At 35.0% G+C, this 26,427-nt stretch overlaps 1 protein-coding gene across 3 annotated transcripts in view; it reads right to left on the bottom strand.

Annotated features, from left to right (window-relative positions):
- Positions 1–817: 817 nt before the first annotated feature.
- Positions 818–26,427, bottom strand: part of LOC131164065 (kinesin-like protein KIN-UA) — a 28,963-nt gene continuing 3,353 nt past the window's right edge. For 2 of the 3 annotated variants that reach the window (XM_058121007.1, XM_058121008.1), the window contains 16 exons: positions 25,748–25,933; positions 25,413–25,634; positions 25,129–25,285; positions 12,323–12,472; positions 11,506–11,594; positions 10,801–11,004; positions 8,325–8,471; positions 7,756–7,890; positions 7,507–7,638; positions 5,914–6,052; positions 5,714–5,806; positions 4,868–4,993; positions 4,661–4,786; positions 1,922–2,065; positions 1,405–1,533; positions 818–1,317 (listed from right to left, as the gene is read on the bottom strand). In XM_058121007.1, coding sequence (XP_057976990.1) covers positions 1,157–1,317; positions 1,405–1,533; positions 1,922–2,065; positions 4,661–4,786; positions 4,868–4,993; positions 5,714–5,806; positions 5,914–6,052; positions 7,507–7,638; positions 7,756–7,890; positions 8,325–8,471; positions 10,801–11,004; positions 11,506–11,594; positions 12,323–12,472; positions 25,129–25,285; positions 25,413–25,634; positions 25,748–25,933 — 2,340 coding nt within the window. In that variant the 3' untranslated portion in view covers positions 818–1,156. The remainder of the gene's footprint in view (positions 1,318–1,404; positions 1,534–1,921; positions 2,066–4,660; positions 4,787–4,867; positions 4,994–5,713; positions 5,807–5,913; positions 6,053–7,506; positions 7,639–7,755; positions 7,891–8,324; positions 8,472–10,800; positions 11,005–11,505; positions 11,595–12,322; positions 12,473–25,128; positions 25,286–25,412; positions 25,635–25,747; positions 25,934–26,427) is intronic. The other variant, XM_058121009.1, reaches the window with a different exon arrangement.

Genomic DNA, 26,427 nt, shown 5'->3' on the forward strand with positions numbered 1-26,427 from the left:
TTATGGTGCTGAAAAACGAAGGGGTGACAACTATTATTCTTTTATGATTTTCATAACATTTTGTAGTATTTAAAAAAAAAAAAACATATTAAGGACGACAATGGAGGTGAAACTCACCCTTAGAGCATAAGAACCCAAAGCTTCATGTCCAAAGATTGTATTCCAAAACATGCTTATCTCTTGACTTCCTATTTGTGGAACAGATTGTAGACTTTGTATAGAATTGCACCCTAGGGAAGATTTCATAATCCCCTGTCCCTTTTCCCATCAGTACTTAAGAGAGAAGGAATTATTATTATTATTATTATTATTATTATTATTATTATTAGTATAAGAGTGTTCTTCCCTAAACTCATTACCAGCAGGCTACTAACCCCCTCCTAGAGGTCCCTACTCTTTTCTCTAGTTGGTCTTCTTGGGCATCAGTGAACAGTCCTGTTACTGTCATTTAACATTTTATTTTTGAGGGTTTACCTTTGAACTCGAATGGTGTTTTGAAAATGATTATTGAGGATGGTATAGGCAAGATAGAATCTGGGGCCAGGAGATCAACTGGTTTTTGGTTACTAGGAGATCAACTAGTGACTTGTGAGTTAATACTCTCTCTCTCTCTCTCTCTCTTCCGAAAAAGCATTAGGCTACAGCTGACCTTTGTACCAGGGGAGGTAAACAGACTTCAATTCAACCCATTTTAGTGTGCCATTACTTAAAAACAGCAAAACAATCCTACGACATGAATATGCTGAATTCACTCACAAGATATTGGAATGTCATAGATCATAAATAATAATAATAATAATAATAATAATAATAATAATAATAATAATGTTTTCTTTTCATTTCATATACAATCAATATATACAACAAGAAGATGCTACTCCTGGACTCGTTCTACTCAACTGAACCTAATCCCATTCAAAAAATGAGATTTCACGGCAACAAAAATAATTAACAAATAAATTTGTTTTTCATGAAAGCAATTACATGAAGACTACAAAACCTCTACCTGGCCCTTTTTCACCCAAACTCTTTGGGAGGATCTCACGTCTCACAGCATTCATGCTCGTTTTTTATCCTAATAAAATTGATCCATCTAGGTAATAAAACTAACCCGGGCTGGTTGATCTATTTAGCCCACGTCTACTTGCACAAAAAATCAATAATCAATCCGTAGCCGCCTCAATTCAGCCAGGAAAGTAGGGCTGGAAGTCAATGTCCGATATGCAAGAGTCCTTATGTCCTCCCGTGAACAGTCTCGCGAGATGCGAACCAGCTCCCACAGGGCACCTCCACTGATCATATCTTTTGCATTGACTTCTGAAATTTGAAAAATTCAGGACATGTTCAGGCAGCATGCACGATTGGATCAATGTTTTAGAACTCTTTTAAGAAAAACAGACTGACCATGCTGTGCCAAGTGGCAGAGTGCAAGCTCAATATGGCGCCTGATTGGTGAGGCTTCATTGTTAGCATTCTGTACAATCCATGGAAGTGCGCCATCATCAATAAGAAGAGATCTTCCAGCTTTGGTCCCTGCAACGTGCAGCCATTTAACAGTTATTTTTCCCTGTTAAACAGATGCTACTATTTACCTTCCGGTGAAATCTCAGCTACAGTTTTTCCCAAGTTAAAACTCAGGATCTCACAATTGATAATTTAGCGATGACAAAATGAACAAACAAATATATTGTAAGACCAGGCTTCCAAAACAAAAAAAAAAAAAAATCACAACTTTCTATATGGGATTATTAACCTATAAAATTAGGAAATACGAAGTCAGGCTTCAGAAGTAAAATAAAAAAAAATCATTGTGCATCAACATGACTTACAGCAACAAAAAAAAATTCATAAGAATTTAAATCAAATTTTTTTAAAAAAAGTAAAATAAAAATGAGAAGGGGCCTCTACATACACTGCTTACCTTGAGTAGATACTCTAGACTCGCACTTTGCAAAGTTAGCAATTCCACGAGCAACTTGAGCTAGAACATCAGGATGACCACACCTGACCATTCCTAGCAAAGCCTTTATACCACCTTCACCTCTTAGCTTCATCTGCAACTTATCTGGAAGACAGAATAACCAAGTTAGTTCCAGCAGGATGGCTTCGATGAGCCCAGGTAAATTCATCTCTGAGAACCCAGATTATAGGGTAGAATTGAAGCAGCCGGAAGACAAGCTAGTTCTTTTTTTCATTTTTCTTGTCTTCTTTTTTTCTTTTTTTTTTCTTTTGTGGGGGTGGGGGCGGGGGTGGGGCTAAGCAAAGACAAGCTGATTCTAACACTCTACACTCTCACACCCCATCCCACTCTTCTCAAAGAGGGTGGTTTTACCACCATTCCTGGATGAAGCCTATTTTTTATTTTTTTTAAATATCAGTAAGTCTATCCTTCTATTACCAAGTCTATGTTAGCACAGCTTTTTTCCCTGGTTATCACCTTTTATAATTATTATTTTTAATAAACCAAGTCTATACTATATATTAAAGTACGAATAGTTTAAATCATTTTGTGGACAAAATATCCTTGTCCTTGGAAAGTAACACCAAATATTCCCAAAAAGAATTAAAGTCAACCCATTATTAAAAAGAATTAAATTCAAACATTCTTGTTAAATTGCATTTTGAAAGTTTATTGTAGATACGTCTAAGGAATTAAAGTTTGAATCTGAAAAAAAAACAAAACAAAACAAAACAAAACAAAACAAAAAAACAAAAACAAAAACAAAAACAAAAACAAAAAAATGGTTAAAAACGCTAAATAAAGAAAGTATATCTTGAAAGAATGTAGAATAGGCAAACCCATCAAGCATCTTCTAAAACTATTGTAAAGTGTGCAACACCATTTAAAAGCATAACTTGCAAATATGCAGCACAAAGTGTAATATTCTTCCTATAAAACATTTAAATCTTGTACAAAAAATTAGATTTTATCCTACCTATAAAAAAACAGAAACTCAGATATTGAAAATTTTACATGCAATGCACATGCATCTCATAAAATTAAATAACTAGAGAAGTTCCTTTAAGGAAAATGTCAAATATGTTCAAAAAAAATTCTTCTCAGAAAATAATGCCCATGCCTTCTTCAGAATACCTTACACATACACATCCTATAAAAACCTATTATGCATGCATACATCTTTTAAAACAATACGAAAATCTATTCTTTCTTGTTAATGAGGATTGTCTCATGAAATCTTCATCTAGACTACATAAATTTTTCCTTCTAAAATTTTAATTTCAAGAAGCAATTTTCTATTTATAAATATAGTATAAATATCATATCAAATTAAGCATAATTACAACTAGCTATTATCAATTATTTTAAATATATACAATTACAAATTTTATTGAAAAAAAAAAGAAATAAAAAGTAGCACATGCTTCATCTTTCTAAAACTTCAATATTATATGTTATAAGTAACAAATTTTGTTATTGTAAAACCATATAGCACCAGCAATTCTATACGGTTGTCATGTTTGAGTTTTGTCCTTAAAACTAACACTCAACATTTTTTTAACATTCATCTGACACTTCAAAAACATGTTGATAATTTTTTTTTTTTAAATGCAATCTCAATATTCAACACTTCTTGAACACTCATTAGACACACGAACACTTCTTCTTAGCACATCTTAAGACATACAGCAAAGCATTGTAATATGACAACTTATTTATAAAAATCATAACTACAAAAAAACACAACTTTAGGTTTCTTAGAAAACAACAATAAACTTATTGACATTTTCAATGAATGAAGTCACACGTAGAATTTTTACAAAATAAAAGAAAGAAGATGCATCTGTATTTATTAGAATGTTTTTTTTTTTTTTTTTTGATATAGTGCTTCTATAAATATTAAATTTTAATATTGATCTTACATAATTTCATAGTGAATAACTTTAATTAGCACATCTATACTCTGTAGTAGTCTTATGTCCTACACTTTTAGGATTTGCCGTGTTCCTCTCTACGTTGCGTTATAGCAGCGTCCCATGCCACATCCATCTGTGTTCCATAGTTGCAAAGAAAATCTAGATCCCTATAAATAAGTTTTTGTACATCGATTTATAAACTTAATCATAACAATAAATCATCAATTTATTTATTAAAAATATCTACATTAGAAATTATCAAAATATTTTGCTTAAAATTAACCAAATGCAGTCACATGCAATGCTATCTTTACTGGTATTAGGAAATCTGCCCTTCTACTAAGTACGAGTTGAGGGCACAAACTTTGCACTCCAAATTTTCAAATTTCCTATTTTTTAGGAGATGGTAAGAATTAAGGAGATAAGGAGAAGTTAAAAAGATTTTTTAAAATTTTAAATTTAAAATTATTTTGCTAAATTACTTGTATTCCCACTATTAGTAAATTTGTAATTAAAAGATAACCAGTAAGATGGAGGGCATTTAGGAAGAAGAGACAACATGCAGGTTGAAAACTGCTTCATGTTGTCATAGTTAATAGTATAGACAAGTTATCATATATTACTACAATTTTTTCTAATTATTTCAATTTTTTCTGCAACATGTCCACAAGCTACTCTCTAAATTTGATATTTGAATTTGCTACAAGCTCCTTATAATTTTAATAACACAAACAAAAAAATAAGTTTATTATAGACGAACATAGAGAGAGGTCAAGCAGATTACCGTTCCCACAGAGATTAGCAATGGCTCCTGCAACCATTCGAAGGGTTTGAGAATCCTCAGCATTGGCTGCCGTCATTGACAACAAATTAATGCCCCCCTGTGCCATTATAAGCTCTTGGTTGGTTTCTGCAAGGGCACAGCAAAAATATTTGCAAAGTTAATTATATATTATTCAAACTACATAATACATTAAACTTCTAAATTTACCATTCATTGCAAGATTGGCAATTGCACCCGCTGCAACTCTCTGTATGTGCTCATCCTCCGCGCTTCTAAGAAGCATCAGCAAGGATGTAAGACCACCAGCTTCTACGATCTTCTCCTGATTAGTTTCTGCACATAAGCCAAAACAATCATTGCTGAAAGATGTTAAAAGGATAACAGATGGCTTATCTACCGAACCTTAGTGGCATAATCTCATAGCCCACATCCATAAGAAAAATAATAAAAATAAAACCATATAAACCAATGAAATTTTGTCGATAACCAGAGAGGGAGAGAGAATTCTTGACAGCAACTGACTATATTTCCTGTTCTAGCTTACTTTTTTTTTTTTTTTTTTGCTAATAAATATTTTTAAAATAGTGCATATCGTAATTAGACAATTAACAAAAGAAAGATTCAAAAAGCAAGCATGTTTTCATGGGCTTTCTGTTGTAAAGCCTTGGTTTTTCCTTCTGGGGTGAAAAGCTGTCCTGTGACAAGAGTAGCCCCTTCGATCACCTGTTCTTCTTGAGTAGCCCTTGGACAAACTTGCAGATTTCAGGGTCCCTACTCCCCAACACTCCACTTCACCAGTGGGGCGTGCACTTGCCAGCACAATTGTGATTTTCATCCCAACTGAAATAGCAGCGCGTCATGGTATTGGGACCCCAAAAAATGCACTACTTAAGTGTTAATAACAGTGCAGCAGCAACGTAAAACCATATTTCAATTTCCAACCTTACATAATTGCCTTATGATGAACAAGATGGAAGAGTAGTTTAGAGAGACCAAAAAAAAAAACATGCTAATGCAAATAAAGACTACGGAAAAATGGTTTCTAAGGCGCACCTTCAGCAGCAAGATTTGCCACCACTTTTACAGCATGAATTCGAACATCAGCATCTTCAGCTTCAAGCAGTGACAAGATCTTATGCAATCCCACTGTTAGGGCACTTGATCATATTAGGAAGGAAGAAGAAAATATATGTATAGACAAAAAATAAATAGAACCAACTAACAGAATTGTGAGTGCAGGCGTTATTTGTTACCTTGTTCAAATAGGGTGGCTATTGAGGCCTTCTCCCCATTTCCTGAATCTTTAACCTGTGGGTGCCCAACTTGAGATGGGAGAAAATCCAGACCACCAAGAACTTTCCCAGGCCCACCTTGATCAAGTCTTCTTCTTGTCTACAAAGATACATATATTCGTTTTCCAGGAAAATGTCAAGTCATGCATGCATAAAATGTCAAATACATAGCATGAGATTCAGATTTGAACTCAAATTTAGTCTTTTTTACTACAGGAAAAGCATACATCTCTTTCGCTTTGAGCTGTGCACAACCATTCCCTTGATTGGGTCTAGATGACACAAAATTCTGATTGTTTATCTTATGGACGAGGATGCATCCTTCACTTTTAAGAAAAAGACTGAAACGAGAATCTTAGATCTAACAACCAATATACACGTCAGATGGTATGGACACTTGCAATGTAGGCCACATAGTGCACCAGTAAAGAAGAGTGAGTTAGTTACTGTAGGGGGCAGTAGAAGGGGTAAGGGCAGACCCAAAATAACTTGGGAGGAGATAGTGAGTAAGGATTTAATATCCCTAAATCTGTCAAAAGAAATGGTATATAATCGCAGAAATTGGCGGAAAAGGATCCATATAGACGACCCACCTAGTGGGACTTAAGGCTTGGTTTATTGTTGTCATATGACACATGAAGATGCATGCAGTGCACATGAGTTTAAGCAAAATCTTGAACTTGATTAGAACACGTTCAACCTACAATCCAAGCAGTTCAACCAAAGAAAAAAAATTGAGTTCAGGTTGACCTCATATTATGCTTAGAAGAGGTCAGGTGGGCAGGAAAAAACCATGCAATGATCTTAAGTATAACCCTGTAATCATATGAGTTCAGGTTGACCTGATATTATGCGCAGGAGAGGTCATGCAGGTAGGAAAAACCATGCTATCATCTTAACTATAATCCCATAATCATATTATTCATCCTTACATGCAGTCATTAATGCACACCCAGAGAGAGAAGCTCCATAGTTCATCTTCTTTACAGTAAAAGCAACTATCAGGTAGTGATTTAGAATCATAAACTAATTTTTTGAAAACTAGAAAAAAGCATTCTTTTGAACAATGTTGCATGGATATGAAAGAGATTTGTTAGGAGGCAGCTAAACAAAAATAAAAGGAAAGAGGTAAGACAATTGGGTTCTTTTCTTTTTTAGGAGACAGAATAAGGCTTCTCCTTGTCATTTGAGTTTCTTAATGCATGAAATCATATTACTCTCGTTTTTCATTAACTTGCAACCATTTGTAAAGATATTACTTATTAGTTCGAGCTTGGATTGAGTTGGGTTGCTCACCCTCCTTAAGCTTGGGTTGAGAATTGAGATTTCCCAACTAAATCCATCAACAAGTATCAAAAATCCACCTTGATCTGACCAACTAGTCAAATTACACTAGATGCTTCCCAGTTTAGATGGAGAAAATTCCAAAAGTAAACCACATAGCAAAGGATTTTTTATATAAGTGTAGGAATCATTTTCCAACATTGTGTGCCTTCACATGGAAAATTAATTATTAAAAATACAAAAATACTTAAAATTCTGTAGAGAACAAACCTCATCAGCTTCAAAACTTAATTGCAACAACTGGCTTTGCAGTATTGCTATTTCTTTTTCGCGTTTCTCCTTCTGGTGTGCCTCATCTTCCAGCATCTTGCGAAGGGTTAAGATCTCATATTTTCCTTCTGCCTAGTACACCAAAAGTACAGTATTATCCATTGCCTACCCAATTCACATCAATGTGAAAAAAAAAAAAGGAGAAGAGATTAAGCTAAAACAAGAAGAAACTAGGTGGAAAAAAAATACCTCTGACCTCTTCCATTGAGCTAGCTGGTTTCTAAGATTATTGGCTTCCTCTTCAGCAGCCTTTCTCAAAGCAGTTTCACTCTGAAGCAACTTTTTTACCGCAGCAACTTCCTCAACAGCACGAACCACAGAAGCCTGAGTACCACCCCAAAAAAACAAAACAAAATATAGAGACATGCTAACAGATGGACAATTTGGAATTCTCTTTAGGAAATATTGTCTTAGATAAAGCCAAAAAGTGATCAACCAGACTGACTAGAGCTCAGCAGAACTTTTAACATCTAAAACATGTTGGAAGAAGCCACCATGCAAAAGTAAGTGGGAAGTGATTAGAAATACAGAGGTGATATATTAATGAACCAAGAACGTAAGAGTACAACAATGATGCCAATATGCAAAGTGGGAAGGGGCAGATGATGGTAAAAGGGCAATTATATAGTGTTTTGTATTTTCATTTCTGTTGGACTTCATAATGATGGTATCCATATAAAAACCAAGCTTATCCAGTCGCACAACAAATCCTCAGTGCCACATAGTGACAGGAAAACAATGTTCCCTGACAAGATTACCTTAGCATCAGATGTCATATTGGGGTCATCATCTTTTATCCCCACAGTACTATTTTCGTTGCCATGTTTTTGCTGATTCATTGCCCATTTTTCCTCTAGCTTTCTTATTGATTCAATATAGTCCTCTTGATATTTCAGTCTCTCCTCCTACAGAAATGTCAACATAAATTTCAGAAAATTTATATTAGCAAGTAAAACCAACTTCAGGCAATAAGTGACTAAGCTTGAGTTGTATAGAGAAATTGAAGACATATAGACAACTTCTATAAGAATACAACTTTGAACAATGAAAAAGCAAGAAGGAAAAATGAAAAAGTACATGTAATTTGATTCCCTTCAAATTGTACAATCATGCAGACTCAAGATGGTGCTTTTTTAAAACTTGACATCATATAGGACATAATTCGGTTTTTGAATACACACATTTGGAAATGACCTCGTACGCTTTAACATTTTCAACCCCAAAACCATCCAGAGGTGTACATCACAATCCACAGAATTCTCATATAGAATAGAAGCTAGAATTCTCATATACTTGGAACAGAAGCTACGTGTACAAGTGCAACAGATATGACATTCCAAGCAGATACCCTTCATAAGTAAAACAAACTAATAAAACTGCCCGCACTTCACGGAGGGATAATATAATAAAAAAGGAAAGGTCAAAACATATAAGGTAACTTAAAAAAGAAAGATTAGAAGTTTGAATTTATGTAAATAACATTGGAATGATTAAGTCTGTCTGTAGGAGAATAAAAATTTCCCAAAGATAACAAATGAATTTGAGTTTTGAATTTTGATAATGGACACTGTTTATGAGAAAATCCAAATATTAAGATCAATCCTAACAATATAAAATTTCAACAATATATCATTTTAGCATGGAACTTGAATGTAAATACAAGCTTATTATCAGTAAAGGTGCATAGGAAAAGCATATTTAAAATATACTATTCCATTAAACATTACCTCTAAAACACATAATACAAACAATATTTAGGTATAACATTTTTGTGTTTTTAGTGAGATTAATTGTCATATATATGTATTTCGATAATTAGTTTTAACAATAATATCATATTTTAACACATTATTTTATATTATTTGTTTAACATAATTGACAAATATTGATAAATTCATATGAATAATATAATATTTATAAAAATTGCATGTAGTAGGTAAAACTTTAAACATATTATGGACATGTACATATGATATAAATTGATTTGCGATGGATCAATTTAAATGTAAAATAATTAATTGAGAAAAATAAAATACAGATATAAACCATAATAATATTGAAAGAGGATTTAAAATATAAAATTTGAGTAAAATTTAAATATTTTATTTTATAACATATGGAAAGCTGAACACTTATTAAATTATATGTGTTTATGTATTTATATATAAATATATATTTGTATATAATTGTAATGTTTTGATATTATAAATTTTTGGTGGAAGGTAAGCGAGAAAACAATCACTTATTCTAATTTAATGTATACAATATATGTAAACAAAAATATAACACAGCATATATATTTCTATATTTTTGAATAATATTAATTAAAATAAATTCTATAATTTTTGTGGAGAAAAATTGTATTGTACTGTATATGTTATATTGAATATTTTAAAAATACTTCCAATCATTTATGCTAATTTTAATGTATATAATGTATGTAAACAGAAATGTAACACGGTATACATATTTCTATATTTTTTTAACAATATAAATTAAAATTAATTCTATACTTTTAGTAGATGCAAATATAAAAAAATGATAAGGAAAGTAAGAATTAATAATTTGAATTAATTTTATAATATATAAGTATTGAGAAAGAAAGTGATGGAAAGTTGTTGAGTTGGGATCATTTTTCAAAAAATTATTTAGTGGAATTCATTAATGTTGAAATTTTTAAATTGTCTAATAAAAAAGGAAAAAAATTTAAAAATAATTAATGGAATCAATGTAGAGAAAGGAATTTATTGGGGCCCGTGCAGGACCAAAGAGGAAGGTAGGAGTTTTAAAATAATTTTAAAAAATTAAAAATAGTAGAGCCTGCGTGGAGCCCTCTACTACTGCTGAGAGAAAGGCAGAGGGGAAAAATCAGAACATTAAAAAAATTTGTGGGGCCTGCATGGGTCCCCCATCTGTCAGAGTGAGAGTTCAGTGTGCAAAAACTGTGGGGCCTGCATGGGGCCTCCCTCTGCTGTATAAAGGACTGAAACCAAGAAAAAAAATATTAAAAAAAAAAAAAACCAGCACCACGTGTCAGCACTGGGTTGAGTGCTGAGGTTCAAAAATCATATATATACAGATATAGATATAGATTGTCACCAATGTACCAGACATCACAACAGAATCACATCTTTGAGACACTAGCAATAAGCCTGCAACAGGATTGACCTGCTAAATACAGGAAAATACATCACTTGCATGCACACATACGTACACAATACAGACAAACACTACCTCTAATGCATCTGCATAGCTTCTTTCAGCCTCAGAGATATGATTTTGTGCTTCTGCGGTAATTTTTTCAATCTCGTCCTCAAATGCCTTTTGCTGCCTTTCATGTTCCACTATGAGTTTGTCTAATTGTATTTCAAGCCTTATAGAAAGACTTTTATAATCAAATTCTTCCTTTATTTTCAACATATTCTCCACCTTCATAGCCTGCAAGACAAAAAAATTTAGCAATCAGCTCAGTGACACAAGGCATTAACATGTATAATCTATACATTGGCTTAAGGAGGAGTTTAGGCTCCCCTCGTCACGCCAAATGTCATATTTTACCCCAACACATGGCAATACTAGGTTCAAATAAAAAAAATCGTCAAAAAAATTTATGATGTGTAACAACATCACCACCAAGAACAACAAAAAAAATAGCAATAAAAATAATAATAATCCCAAAAAAAATCCTAACACTCCTACGTTAAACTGCATATTTAAGATTCTAAAATGCAATGACAATTTTCAAGTGAAGAATACACTGTTTGGCTGCAAGAAAGAGGTCGCTTAATAACTAAAAATTGATTATGGGAGAAGTTGACAACCATAGCAACTAAATTCAACATGGGAGCCCTTGAGTAAGAATTTATACGCACACGCAGACATACACACACACATCTTTGTGTATATATATATATAAAAAGGTAATCCTTTGGAACCCACCCTTTGTCCAAACATTATGGTACTAGCTGTCTCTCCTCGATGACGTGGAGACGGACCAATAGTAACAACCAGTGAAGTTCTTGCTGTGCCTGTAAGAATTTAAAAATATCAAGAAAAACATACATCAACATTGAGAGATACTGACTCTTGATCCATAGAATGCTCATTCATGGAAATAAAAATTAAAATCTGGAAACCTATATAATAGAAGATGCTGACAAAGATGAACTGTCTGCAACTAAAAGAAAGTTCTCTGAAACTATATTCAGAAAATTTAAATTGGTTTTACCTAATATACAAGATCTTAAATGAAGACCAGGGTTCCTTAAGCACTAATATGAAACATCTGGCATATTTTCACATTTCAGATAGAACCTGCATAGGATATTCAAGGTGCAGAAAACCATCATGGACAAAAGATTTGGGACCATTTGATTGTGATCCAATCTTTTATTAATATACTTCATATCCAAAAGAATCGTACTGTTTAGTTATTTTTATTTGGAGTATTTCCTTGCATCTCTATCATCCCTTCTTCCATCTCCTCCTTTACTTACAAACCGAGCAATTAGCACTTGCAACTTGTTATTAGAATATAAGATCATATGGAATTTCTGTATGAAGAACGAAAACTAGAGTATAAGTGCAAGTTCTCTACAAGCCAACCATTGCCATGAAGTCCAAGCACCCTCGAGACTTCCAATATTTAAATGAGCATTTGAATGAAGTAATAATGTCCTCCTATGATAGAACTTAGAACCAAAAGATAATGTTTTCCATACCCGTGCACATGTACACACATATATGAACATCTCACCTCCAAATGAATCACGAAGCAATCTTGTAAGCTTTGAGTCGCGAACTGGAACATGCGCACTATTCTCTGCAAGCGCATTAATGCACTTTCCTAATGCACTCAAAGAGAGATTAATAGACTTGGCTTCCTCAAGGGTATGTCCTTCACTCCCTGCCAAATAAGAGCACATAAACTAACTTCAACGTTTAAGTGATAGCATCATCGTTAAAATTGGTATTGCCTGAAAAATCACCTCTATAATTTGAATTTAAAAAAATAAATGCGCATGTCTAGGTTTCAAACAATTCATTCTGTTTAAACACTTTGCTTATCGCTAAAAAGAAATATAACAGATTAATAACCCACAGATGAGTTTCTTGGGAGATTACAGCAGTAGGCACTCAATATCTAAATTTGTTTGACTTCAACATACATACCATTGACAAAGAGATACCTTTTCCTTGCAAGGACAAGCTAGCATGAGGAATATATAACATTATTTACCAGCACAGTTAGAACCCACTCACCAGAGACAAATGACAATAGCAGTTGGAAGAATAACCATTTTTCCTACCAGTAGAATGATATAGAAGTAAAAGCATAATCAATGAAGTCAGTTTTGGTACTGATTCATCAATTTGATTTTCCAGACCAAAAGAGAAACATGTAAAGGGAAAGCATCCATGTCATTTGACGTATTCTATTTGTAAGTGGAACTGTGTCTTCTCAACAACATGATCATGAGGAATTTGATGACAAGAGAAAGCAAAATGAACATTAGCAAGCTCATGGAAATAACTTCATGAAATGCATTAATAGGGCATTATAACATCCTAGAGACCATCATTTGAACCAAAAAAGAAAAAAAGGAAGAAAGACACATCCTAGAGACCATAATAATCAAGACTTTTTTCCAAAGACACTATCATTTGGAGGTTTTGAAATTAAATATTCACCTACTTGTTCCAAGCAAGTAACAAGGTATAAAATTCAACAAATTTCCAAAATTTGAAGAATATATCATCTTAATCCAGGACATAATTTTTGAATCTACAGAAGATCCAGCATTCTAGACAATAATACAACTGAAATTTCAGACAATATTACACTTTATTCAATGAATAATTTGTACCTTAATTTAAAACCTTAATCTTGAAGTTGATGAGACCAATGAAATCCAAAGATCTTTTTCCCTATTAAATGAGTTCTGTTGCAACTATAAATCAATTTTGAAAATGTCAGAAAAATTCTTGCTATCTGGCCAATATTAACTTTTATAACAAATGCAAGTACCCTTTTTTGGGTACATAAACATAAAGGACATGTGGAACACCAGAAGACCTTAGAATCTTGTGCATAACTTGGTTTCTTCATTTAAATATCAACGATGATAATGATATGATCTAAACTTGAGTTTTTGAACTATGAAATTACCCAAATGAACCCTGTCAAGAAAGGTTAGAAACACATTATTTAGTCCATTTAGCATTTGATCTATATCTGTGCCTAGTGTCATATCTTTCAATGTATATGTTCTAAGAATAAGAAAGATTATGAAAGGATATGTAGAGGACATGGAAATTGGAACAAATGACTCTGGTGGCTTTGGTGATATGATCTTAGTGTTCACCATGTAATGTGATCTTATAAAATGTGATTTTAAAACAATGAATACATGCTTTGAGAAGAAAGACCTTCAAAGAGGACAAAGGCAAAAGCTTAACATTGTTAGTGTTAGATATCTGCATTAGAAATGGAAGAGAAAAGATAACATGGATTAATGCAAGAGTAACTAGGTGGTAAAACATACAACGACAACAACAAACCTTAAACCCCACTAAGTCGAGTCGGCTACATGAATCCTTTTCCACGAATTCAGCCGATTGAGAGCATTTTCCTCTACCAGATTAAGAAGCTATTAAATTCTTCCTCACTACCTCATTCCAAGTTAGTTTAGGCATACCCATACCCTTTTTCTTGCCAAAACAATAACTCACTCACTCCCCCTCAAAGATGCGCTACTAGGCCTATATTTCAAATGCCCAAACCATCAAAGTCGTCCCTACCTTATCTTGTCTTCAACCAGTGCTATGCCTAGTTTATTATGTATATGCTCGTTCCTTAATTTATCTTTTGATGTTATATTGCTCACCCAACTTAACATTTGGCAACTTTTACTCTTTGTATATGTTATTTCTTAGCTTCCAACATTCTGAACCATAAAGCATAGTTGGTCTTATAACCGTCTTATATAACTTTCCTTTTAATTTTAAAAGTATTCTATAATCACAAAACACACCAAACGCAGCCCTCCATTTCACCCAACCCGCTTTAACTCTCTGTATCACATCTTCTTCAATTCCCCTTCCACTTGCAATATGGATCCAAGATATCAAAATCTACAAGTGCAATTAATTTCTTGGTTATCAAGTTTAATCTTCTCTCCATTACTCCTCCTTACATTAGTAAATACATTTCATTTATTATATCTTATTCCTACATTTCATTAGTAAATACATTCCACTCGTCTCATAGATTCATCAATCAAGACAATATCATTTGCAAACAACATACACCATCGGATCTCACTATGGATATTTCTAGTGAGTTCATCAATCATTAAAGTAAAAAAAATATGGACAGAAAGTAGAACCATGATATACACCTATTGTGACTGGAAAATCTATAGTTTCCCCTCCTACAGTCCAAACGCTAGTCATTGCTCTATCATACATATCCTTAATAACCTCTGTATATCTATTGCATACCCCTTCTTTTCTAAGACCCACCAACGAACTCCCCTAGATACTCTATCATAGGCTTTCTCTAGGTCAATAAAAACTATATACAAGTCCCTCTTGTTTTCGCTAAACTTTTTCATTAGTCTTCTCAAAAGATAAATAGCTACAATTTTAGATCTCTCAGGCATCAAACAAATTGATTCTCTGAAACCCTCGTTTCTAGCCTTACTTTTTGTTCAATACCCTTTCCTATAGTTTCATTGTATGACTCATAATCTTAATTCCGTGATAGTCATTACAATTTTGAATATCGCCTTTGTTTCATTTCAACCTCCTTTTCCTCCATCCCTTCGACATTTTCTTGGTTTTTATAACAATGTGAATAAATTAACTAACCATATACTTCTTGTATCACCTAAATATTTTCAAAGCAGGACTGACCCAGCTTTAGCACCATTGATCCACTTCACTCTTAGGGGAAAAAATGAGCAGCAAAAAAGGAAAAAAAAAAAAAAAAAGCAAGTAGCAAAAATGGGAGCAAAAAAAGATTACATTCTCTTCTCAACAACTACATGGCTTGTTAGTTCATTCTCCGTTTCTCAACGAACTCATCGACCATTTCAAAGTTTCAAAGTAACTCATCAAATTGTTGCATCCATCAGCCTAATCATCTCCAATAGGACAGATTCAATCGGTAGGCTTTGGGGTTTTGGGAAAGGTACAAGCTTATCTATTTTGTCCCTCTGCAGTCCTTCATTGCCAAATATTAAAAATAAAAATGAACCTTCATTTTGGTGCTTGCCCAAATTTCCCCTAACCCAACAGCACACACCCAGACATAACGACTCATTCATTTTTCATACTTATTGTGAGCATCAATAATAGTGAAAATTGCCAATATTTAAGTTGTCATGAAACTAATATCAGCACACCTTGCCTATTTGTCTAAATTTCTTTCTATCATGACCATTGGAAACTTAAAAGAAGCCAATGCTACCATGGAAAAAGAAATTGAGATTAAAAAACTAACCATTCCCCTATTCAAGAAACTGTAACCCATATCAACAACTCAGTTAATCAAATCCAGCACACAATCACCGAATTCTGTAAACGAGAGACTAATTTCCACACTGAAATAGTAACTCTAATAGGTCAACAAACTGAACATCAACCATGCATGGAAAGTGCCCAAGTAAGCTATCTATTGAGAAAGCCCAAGTAGAACCACAGGATAGTAGACCTGGAAAAATGCATTGGGTCAGATAATCCGTGGCGGATTAGGCAGATTATCAGGTGAGAATGTTACACAATCCATATCTAACTCGTTTAAGTTGCAGATTTGGCAGTTTGGATCGGATAATCTTTGGCGGATAGTGGACAATCCATCATTCCCATCCCTAATATAATTTTTTTTACCATCCGATGAACAATTTATCTTATAACATAATAACTAAAGTTATTTTTAAAATTATAAATTGGTAACTGTTAAACATTTAATAACTAATCATAAAATTATAATTTTTTTTATTTTTAGAACATGCATTTAAGCTTATGCTAATTAAATTGATGCCTAATAAGTAGGGGCATAAGTGATTATTAATGAATTTAAATATTAACTGTTAGCAGATAAGCAGATATCCATCGAATAAAATACTAAATCTACGAACCAACTTATTTAGAGACGGATAAAAAAAGTTTAAATCATATTCAGCTCATTTAATGTGCAGATCAATTATGAGTTGGTTTAAGTAAGTTGGATTTAGTTCAGATTAACGGATTTTTATCCATTTTGCTAGGTCTACAGGATACCTAAATCTTTGAGTCAACCCAAGGTACTGGCTACTCTAGTTCAATCCCTTAACTGCTAGGTCTAGTCCAATCTTTAACTCAATTCTTCCACAGACACAACATATGCAGGATCCTGCGCCACAAAACCTTGTTGCCACGCCATGGAACATGGGCAACCTTTAGTTGGTCCTTCACCTAGGGTTACTAAACATAGAGTCTCTCCCTGAGGATATGGCAGTCAGAGTCCTAGGACATGATCTTCCTAATTCTTTCACAAGAATTGTTGATGAACTTGATAGTAGGGGTGGCAAAACAGGTTTAAGAACAAATGAATGCCCCATTACCTAGTTGTTTAAGTCAGGTTTGGGTTTAGCAAATGCATCCATAACTCCCTTCTCCTTTACCAATGTATCTAGGTGGGCCATCATTGTGCTCAAATGGATGCTAGGGTCTATAACATCTCTACAAATGTATACAACATTCGCACAATGGTCCACGGCTTCCTTGATCAACTGATCAACCATACTAATTGTTTCCATGAGCACATAAACATGCTCTCTCCTATCTTTTAAGTTGGTAACTTCCTTGAACTAGCACAAACTGAACCTTGGTCACCATAACCTTTTTCCTTTCCTTTTCTTTTTTTCAGTTGTTCCCTTTCAGTTCTGTCAGACAAGTTCAAAGCGAGCCCCAATAGGTTCAAGAATGGACAACAGTTCAAGACAACTGATTTAAGGCACAAACAGAAAAATCATCTACATTTTGTGTGAGCTGAATTCAATTCTATTCAATTTTGAATTAAAATTATGTACATCCCAATCTTATAATACAATCACCTATTCTAATAAGGAAACAATCCCCCTACAGAATAATATATAATCTTCTACATTCCACTTTCCTAATTTACTCATTATACACAAAATACTTGGGATTTTAACACTCCCCCTCAAGTTGGATCATAGATATTAATCATCTCCAACTTGCTAATGAGATCATCAAAGTTCTGTCATGTCAACCCTTTCGTAAGGATATCTGCAGTTTGTTCCTTGGTAAGTACATAAGTCATACAGATAGTTCCTTCTTCAACTTTCTCTTGATAAAATGTCAGTCCACTTCTACATGTTTAGTCCTATCATGTTGAACTGGATTGAGAGAGATAATGATGGCTGCTTTGTTGTCACAATAGAGTTTGATAGGAAATTTCACCTGGACCTGTAGTTCATCCAAAAGCTTTCGTAACCACAATCCTTTACATATTCCTTGAGCAACTGCTCTGAACTCAGCTTCGGCACTACTACGAGCCACTACATTCTGTTTTCTGCTTCTCCAAGTTACCAAATTTCCCCAGACAAATGTGCAATAACCGGTGGTGGACCTTCTATCTTCCACTAATCCTGCCCAATCTATATCTGTAAAGATCTCTACTTCCTTGCTTTCACATATCTTGAAGAAGAGTCCTTTGCCCAGGGAGCCCTTGAGATATCAAAGGATCTTGTATACAGCATCTAAATGAGCTTCTTTTGGTGAATGCATGTGTTGACTTACCACACTAACCGCAAATGCAATATCTGGTCTGGTATGTGATTAGTAGATTAGCTTACCAACCAACCTCTAATACCTCTCCTTTTCAACAGGTATTCCACAGTTTTCGACCCTCTTTACTGCTTCAATCGGGGTGTTTCACTAGGTTTGCATCCTAGCATGTCAATTTCAATTAGGAGATCAATGATATACTTTCGCTAAGAGACACTAATACCCTTTTTTGTTCTAGCAACTTCCATGCCCAAGAAGTACCGCATTTGTCCCAAGTTTTAACTTCAAATTCAGTAGCTAGAACTTTCTTCAATCTTTTCATCTCTACTGTATCATCCCCAGTTAAGATTATATCGTCAACATACACTATTAGAATTGTTCTTTTACCTCTTTCAGACTGTTGGAAGAACCGGGTGTGATCAGATTGCCCTTGTCGATATCCTTGGTTCTTTATTACTTTTGCAAACGAACCATGCCCTGGGAGATTGCTTGAGTCCATACAAGGACTTCTTGAGTTTACACACTCTGTTTTCTTCACCTTTCTTGCTAAAGCCTGGTGGTATTGTCATGTAGACTTCTTCTAACTCGCCATTTAGAAATGCATTCTTAATGTCAAGTTGTTGTAGTGACCAATCTAAGTTGGCTGCCAAGGATAAGAGGACCCGAACTGTATTCAAGTTTGCCACCGGTGCAAATGTCTCCATGTAGTCAATGCCATAAGCCTGTGTAAATCCTTTTGCAACAAGTCGGGCTTTATATTGTTCAACTGTCCTATCAGATTTATATTTCACGGTGAAAACCCATTTACAACCAACTGGTTTCTTCCCTCACGGCAAATTCATTACATCCCAACTCCCACTTTTCTCCAGAGCCCACATTTCTTCCATGACAGCCTCCCTCCATTTAGGTATTTCCAGAGCTTCCTAAATATTTTTTGGAATTCTCATCCTGTCAAGGTTAGAGGCAAAAACACAATATCCTATAGACAAGCTTTTATAAGACATGTATTTAGACCAGGGATATTGAGTACATGACCTGGTTTGTTTTCTGACTGCAATAAGTAAATTGATGTCATCAGGTACAGGATTATCAAAATAGAGCTCGTGACTATCTATTACCAAATCGGGATTGGGCATGGACTCATGGTTGTTCGAAGCCATCACCGGTTCCAACGCTTTTGGTGCCCTAGGTATGAGATTCTCCCTGTTCTTTGTGTTTGGCTTTCTTGAGTAAACAAGCATGTCTGTGTTGTTTTGCTTTCCTGCATCTCCCCCTGAGGCTAAGTGCTCTTTTGTGTTTGACAAGTCAGGAAGTGATGCAATGGGAGGCTCAGTAGATGGGTCACGGAATGAAGTAATGGGAGACTCAATATATGGCACAAAGTCAATGGTAAGGAAGTCAAAGAACCAATCTTCACTCCATTGCTCCCCCTGAAGAGAGGACTTTGGGAAATAAGTAGTTGTTTCAAAGAATGTGACATCAAGGCTAACAAACATTCTCTTTGAGATAGGGTCATAGCATTTGTAGCCTTTCTGGGTAGGGGAGTAACCAATGAAGACACATTTAACGGCACGAGGATCCAATTCATCCCGATGGTGAGCATGAACATGAACAAATGCCGTACAGCCAAAGATTTTCAGCAGAATATTGGAGGGGAGTCGAGAGGTAGAAAAATGTTCCTGGAATTTCTAGAGAGGAGTGGCAAAGGAAAGTACTTAACTCGGCATTCGATTAATGAGATGTGTAGCTATTAAGATGGCATCTCCCCAAAAATAATTTTTCATGTTTGTAGAGAACATCAATGCCCAGGATACTTCAAGTATATGTCTGTTTTTTCGCTTAGCAACCCCACTTTGTTGAGGGGTATCCACACAAGAACTCTGATGAACAATCCCATTTTCTTGAAGATAAGTTCCCAGAATATCAATAAAATATTTCATACCATTATCAGTACGTAAAATTTGAATGTGAGTCTGGAATTGTGTTTGAATCATGGAATGAAAACTGACAAAAATGGAACGAACTTCAATTTTATTTTTCAACAAGTAAACCCAACAAAAACGAGTATGGTCATCAATAAAAGTAACAAACCATTTTGTATGGGTGCGATTGAGGGATCTTGAGGGTCCCCACAAATCATTGTGAATCATAGTAAATGGACGGGATGGTTTGTATATGGATGTTGGGAAAGAAGCACGCCGATGTTTTGCAAGCTCACACACTTTACATTGAAACTCAGAAGACATTTATTTGAACAGATAAACGGAAACAAACGTTTTAAATATTGAAAATTTAGGTGACCCATCCTACAATGCCATAACAAAAGTTCACTATCTCTAGAAATAGATGCAGAATCACAAATTGCAGTATTACGTTGTTCACTCAAGCTTGCCTCCTCATAGTAGTAGAGTCCCTTATACGCCTTAGCAGTGTTGATCGTTCTCCCCGATGATAGGTCCTGAAAAACACAATGAAATGAAACAAATTTAGCAGAGCAATTGGAGTCTTTTGTTAACTGGCTGATGGATAACAAGTTGCAAGATAACTTAGGAACATGTAGGACAGATTTTAAGGTTACAGAGTCAGATATGTGAATACTTCCTTTACCGGCAACTGGTGAGAGAAAACCATCTACAATTTTGACCCTCAGATTTCCAGCATATGGTGAATAGGATGAAAACAATTGATAAGAACCAGTCATATGATCAGATGCACCCGAGTCAATTATCCATGGTGATTTGTGACAGGATATAGTATTTAAGGCTGATAAATAATTACCTCGGTGAGCTAGAGAACCAGTGGAAGACTGACCCGATGTTTGAATTGAGGTAATCATTTTATATAGTTGATCCAACTGCTCAGGGCTGAATGCACTACTTGGAGTGGTATTATTGGTTTTTTCACCTTGTAATTTTTCAGTTGAACTTTTAGTAGTAGCCTGATACCCACGATTTTTTTTATATTGTCTCTGCTTCCAATCTGCAGGTTTTCCATGAATCTCCCAGCAAGTATCTTTTGAATGACCAGGCTTTCGACAGTGCTCGCACCATAATTTGCCTTTTTGTGATCTTTGCCTGTATCCTGCTGGGCCTTTTGAAGTTAGGACCGAGACATCAAGCCCATTCGGATTTAGGGCTGGTATTTCAGGCCCAACACGATCAGCCTGTGGCTTCAGCATCACGCGTCGTCGACTCTCCTCCCTCCTTACTTTGGCGAACACCTCTCGGGTTGATGACAAAGGTCGTCGGCCAAGAATTCTTCCCCGTACGTCATCCAAATCTCGGTTGAGGCCGGCCAAGAACTCGAACACCGGTTCATTTTCGAGTCATTTTTTGTATCGTGCGCTGTTGCCGAAGCACTCCCATTCTTCTTCGATGCTCAGGTCGAGCTCCTTCCAGAGATGAGTCATCTCCATGAAATACTCAGTAACGCCTCTCTCGCCTTGCTTCATCTGCCATAACCGGGTCTTGATCTCGAAAATCTGCGAGTAACTCTTGACGTCAGAATATGTTTCACAAACGGCGTCCCAGACATCCTTCGCCATTGTCAAGAACAAGTAGATTTTCCCGCTTGAAGACTGCATCGAGTTGATGAGCCAAACGATAACCATGGAGTTTTCAGACCTCCATCTTTGCAAGGCTACAACGTCAGTGGAGTCTAATTTCCTCCGTTCGCCGGTAAGATAACTTAGCCTCCCTTTTCCTTTAATTACCAATTTTATGGATTGAGCCCACTCACGGAAATTTTTTCCATTTAATTTCTCCACTGCGAGTGGAAAGGCTGTGTTGTCTAGCCCATTAGAACCCCCGATATTTTCAAAAGAGGTCGACCCTCTACTATTAACGGTGTCGCAGGCCATAGTTAGCTAAGGTTGAGAAACCATAGCTCTGATACCATGTGAGCTGACTATTCAATTCTGAATTAAACATTATGTACATCCCAATCTTATAATACAATCACCTATTCTAATAAGGAAACAATCCCCCTACAGAATAATATATAATCTTCTACATTTACCCACTTTCCTAATTTACTCATTATACACAAAAATACTTGGGATTTTAACATTTTGCTACTGCTACAAACCCTATGACTCTTCTTCAAAGTAAAGAAGAGCTCGACGCCTCAACGATAGTGGTCAGCAACAGCAATCAACAAATAAGTGTCACAGGGCAAACACTTCACACCTTGTGAAGGGTTGTGCAGCACTAGTTACAATCAGCTGAAAATATGCTCCAATTTCACCACATAAACAAATTCTCAACCATCAAATCCAAAACTAAGCAAAAACATTAAACAAGTATGAAAGTAGACAAATTGTAAAGCAACACAATTATCAACACCTACATAGGCTACATGTGTTTAGCAAGGGAGGCCAGTAGGTTGAACATGTTTACGAAAGCTAGTGAGTTTCACAATGAATGACGAACGTTCACCCTCCCCTAAAGAGCTTTCTACACAATTCTAGCTCTTAAGTCATACTCCTATTTTTACACTGAGACAATTTCGTAATAAAAAAATAGAACCTACATTACTATTTACACATTTGATGCTAGATATGGGAATGGTGGAGCAATGGTGGCAGCTAGGAAGCACTGATACCGACACGAGACACAGATACGACATGATACTGACATGGCGATACAACAATTTCGAAAGAATGAGGATACAACACATTAGGGATACGCTAATTAATTAATGTAAAAGTATGTGTGTGTGTGTGTGTGTGTATAGGCATGTTTTCCTTTTAGATGACAAATATTGCAGTAATTTTGATTTTAAAAGACATATAAGCACCATTTATGCAAAATTATCAATTACACATTTTACAAACTATAGTTATACAATCATAAACTACATTCATATTGCAGAGTATTGGTCCAACAACAAAAACACAACTCAACAACATGGCTAATGGGGGCAATGGGCATGTTCTATCAAGAAATTAAATAATAATAATAATAATAATAATAATAACAATAATAATAATGAACATAGATCGGCAAACGAATGATGGTTTTATTCTATTTTATTTTATTTTTTTCAAAGAGGACTGGGGGGTTCTAGGGTTTGGGAGGTACAGCAGTGCTCTACAAGGCCGGCACATAGCACTAGTGCTTCAAATCCTAACCACTCAAATGTCAAAGAACCTCGACTCTCAATCTTTCAACTTCTCCTCAATTGTTTTATGGGGTTTTATTAACAGAATTAAAGAGGGAAGCCAAGCACAACATTTCAGCGCAAAAAATGTCCTGGAGGTGTCATGGAGGGTTGGAAGTGTTTTAGCCATGTCCAAAAATAAAAATAAATTAATTAATCTTTGACATGTGTTGGATACGTGTCGGGTAGTGTCCAACAGGTATTGATATCTGATACATGTCGGACAACGACACTTTGGGCTTTCAGAAGTGTCCGTGTTTCCTAGTGTGGCAGTGGAATTGGCTCTTCAAGTCTTTGATACCGATTGATGCAGATGCACCACATGGGTAAAAACCCTTAATTCAAATTCTCAAATCCTTCCAATTCCATAACTCAAGCTGTATTTCGCTTGTCTATTTACATACATACAAATATATATATGTATATATGTATATATATATATATATATGTAGAGTCCTAAAATCCATTTTTCAAAAGTAAAAGATATATACTCTTAGAAAATAAATAACTAAAATAAATAAATTAAAATCTCTCAAATGTCCTAAATGACGAACATAGCTTCTGGGCTGGTCCCCCTTTCCATGGTGGGATACCTCTTCCCCATCAAGAATCAAGGATGAAGACTGTACAAAGAATGATGGAGACAACCAATCATAAGTGACAATATTTTCCAACAAAACAATAAGAGGATTGTTTGTCATTACGCATACATCTTGGGGGAAAAAAAATTTCTTACAACTGGCTCACTCACATAATACGTATTTTACATAAAAATGTGATTATAATTTGGAAAGACCCAGTCTTCTTTTGTATAAGTTGTACATAGAAAAGGAAATTTTTAATCAGTAAAATCATATTTCCATGAATTAGAGAGTCATATTTAATAAGTTTTTTAATCACTTGAAGTAACTAATTATTAGTTGGTTAATTGCATTTATACAATGAGGTTTACTATCAACATTGTATCCTCTTAAGTGGACACACATGCAAGGGGTTGCTGTGGCTAGGTTCCCTAGATGGAACAAGTAAATACCCTTCATCATTTATAAATTATTTTGCTTACACGTTCACAAGATTTAGTGACTTCAATCAGTTGGTGCCTTCCTTCCAGTGTCTAAAGCCACCTTACCATGTGGATGGGTGCACTGGTCTCCAATTTCAATTTTTGTTTTTATATATTTTTTTTCCTTAAGCTATTAGTCCCTACGCTCTAGTCTCTACTTCACTCAAGTAGCATTCTTTAAACTTTTCATTTCATCTTTTTCCCCCAAACAATCACAAATCTAGTCCTAATTGTTGCATTATTTTTTCATTACATTTTTTGAATCATTTCTATTCCTAGTTGTCCAAAACTCTCCCAGAAAACACAACTTAAAAGTTTGAACCATAGGGAACCATAGAGACCAATTAAATCATCTATTACAAGGACAAATTTTTACAAATCCACATGGAACTATTCAAAATTGCGGTACAGCTGAAAAGGAACAAGAAAAAAATAGAGTACTATGCATATAACTAAAAAATTGGAACCAAGAAGCACAAAATAAGCAATAATATAACAATTACATCATAATAAGGGGAAGGAAAAACTTTTAGTGTACACACCTGACTTATCAATACGCTCTGAACCTGCAAGGTCTACCACAACCAGTTTTCCTTTCCGTATGATAGGAGGCTTAAAGGTCTTGACCATATGGGAGTTGTTACCATTTTCACTTGAAAGAGATAAATCTCTTTCCTTGACAGACCTCTTAACTTGTACCTGTAACAATACAGAACTTTATATTACTCCATTGAGCAAGAAACAACTATTCAATTAACTTAGAACAAATTCATAGCAAGGTCAGATGTACAAGGATCATAAGTGAATAGTGCATGCATTTATTCACCATCAAAATAGCATGACTACGAGAAGATTCAGTATTCAACTTTGTGTTTGCAGAAAAGCGATGAGCTTCCCCTAATCTTAGTAAATCCACAAAACTGTGCTGGTCCCTGATCTCTACAAGGGTCGCCCCAGGTAACGAAACATCTCCAGTTTTTGGGTCTTCCACAATAGATATGTTATCATTAGTGGGATCAAGTAGGTCCTGTATAGTTTCCATATAAAGCTGCAAAATGTGAATAAGAACATGAATGTTAGATAAATCACGATGGCAGAAACAATCATGATATAACACGTCAAAAATCCTTAAAAGTAAGATATGTTTCAGAGGCCAAAAACCTGCAAATAGGAGGCTGAGACCAAATCAGTCTCCACAGAAATATTTGACAGAATATCTTCCACCGCACGCACCATTATTCCACGAGCAGCTGTGTCTTCATCCCCAAGTCGTCCAAGTGTGTATGTTTTCCCTGTACCAGTTTGTCCATAAGCCATAACTGTCCCATTGTAACCATCCAGAACACTCTGCAGTAGTAAATGGCAAATAAAAATCTGATGAGCTCCATCAAGCATCATACGAACACATTGACTGGATAAAAAGTCATCCCAACTCAAATAAAGTACTCCTGTAAATTATGACAGCATTTGCACAACATGGCGATTTTATATATGACAAAAAAACTATGCTTAAAAAATATGTGCAGATGATGCAGCATTATACTTTTTTTTCCACCACTTATGATCTTTAGATTCTCAGTTCAATCATAATCAGCATCACTTTATCCAACCTACGGACCAGAACCCCGATCCTACAAATGCATGAATAACCTGATTACCTGAACAACGCACCACCTATATATTATGTGAGATAAAGGTAACAAATTTGTTAAAATTATGACGCATCTGCCAGCCAGAAGTAGATATACCAAGTTGCAAAACTCATCACTTGGGAAGAAAAGAAAGCTGTCTTCAAGACTATACAGCAATTCAAATAAAATTGCAGTTATAATAGGCATCTG

The sequence above is a fragment of the Malania oleifera genome, chromosome 9 (assembly GCF_029873635.1).
Source record: "Malania oleifera isolate guangnan ecotype guangnan chromosome 9, ASM2987363v1, whole genome shotgun sequence".
In the NCBI taxonomy this organism is placed as follows: domain Eukaryota; kingdom Viridiplantae; phylum Streptophyta; class Magnoliopsida; order Santalales; family Ximeniaceae; genus Malania; species Malania oleifera.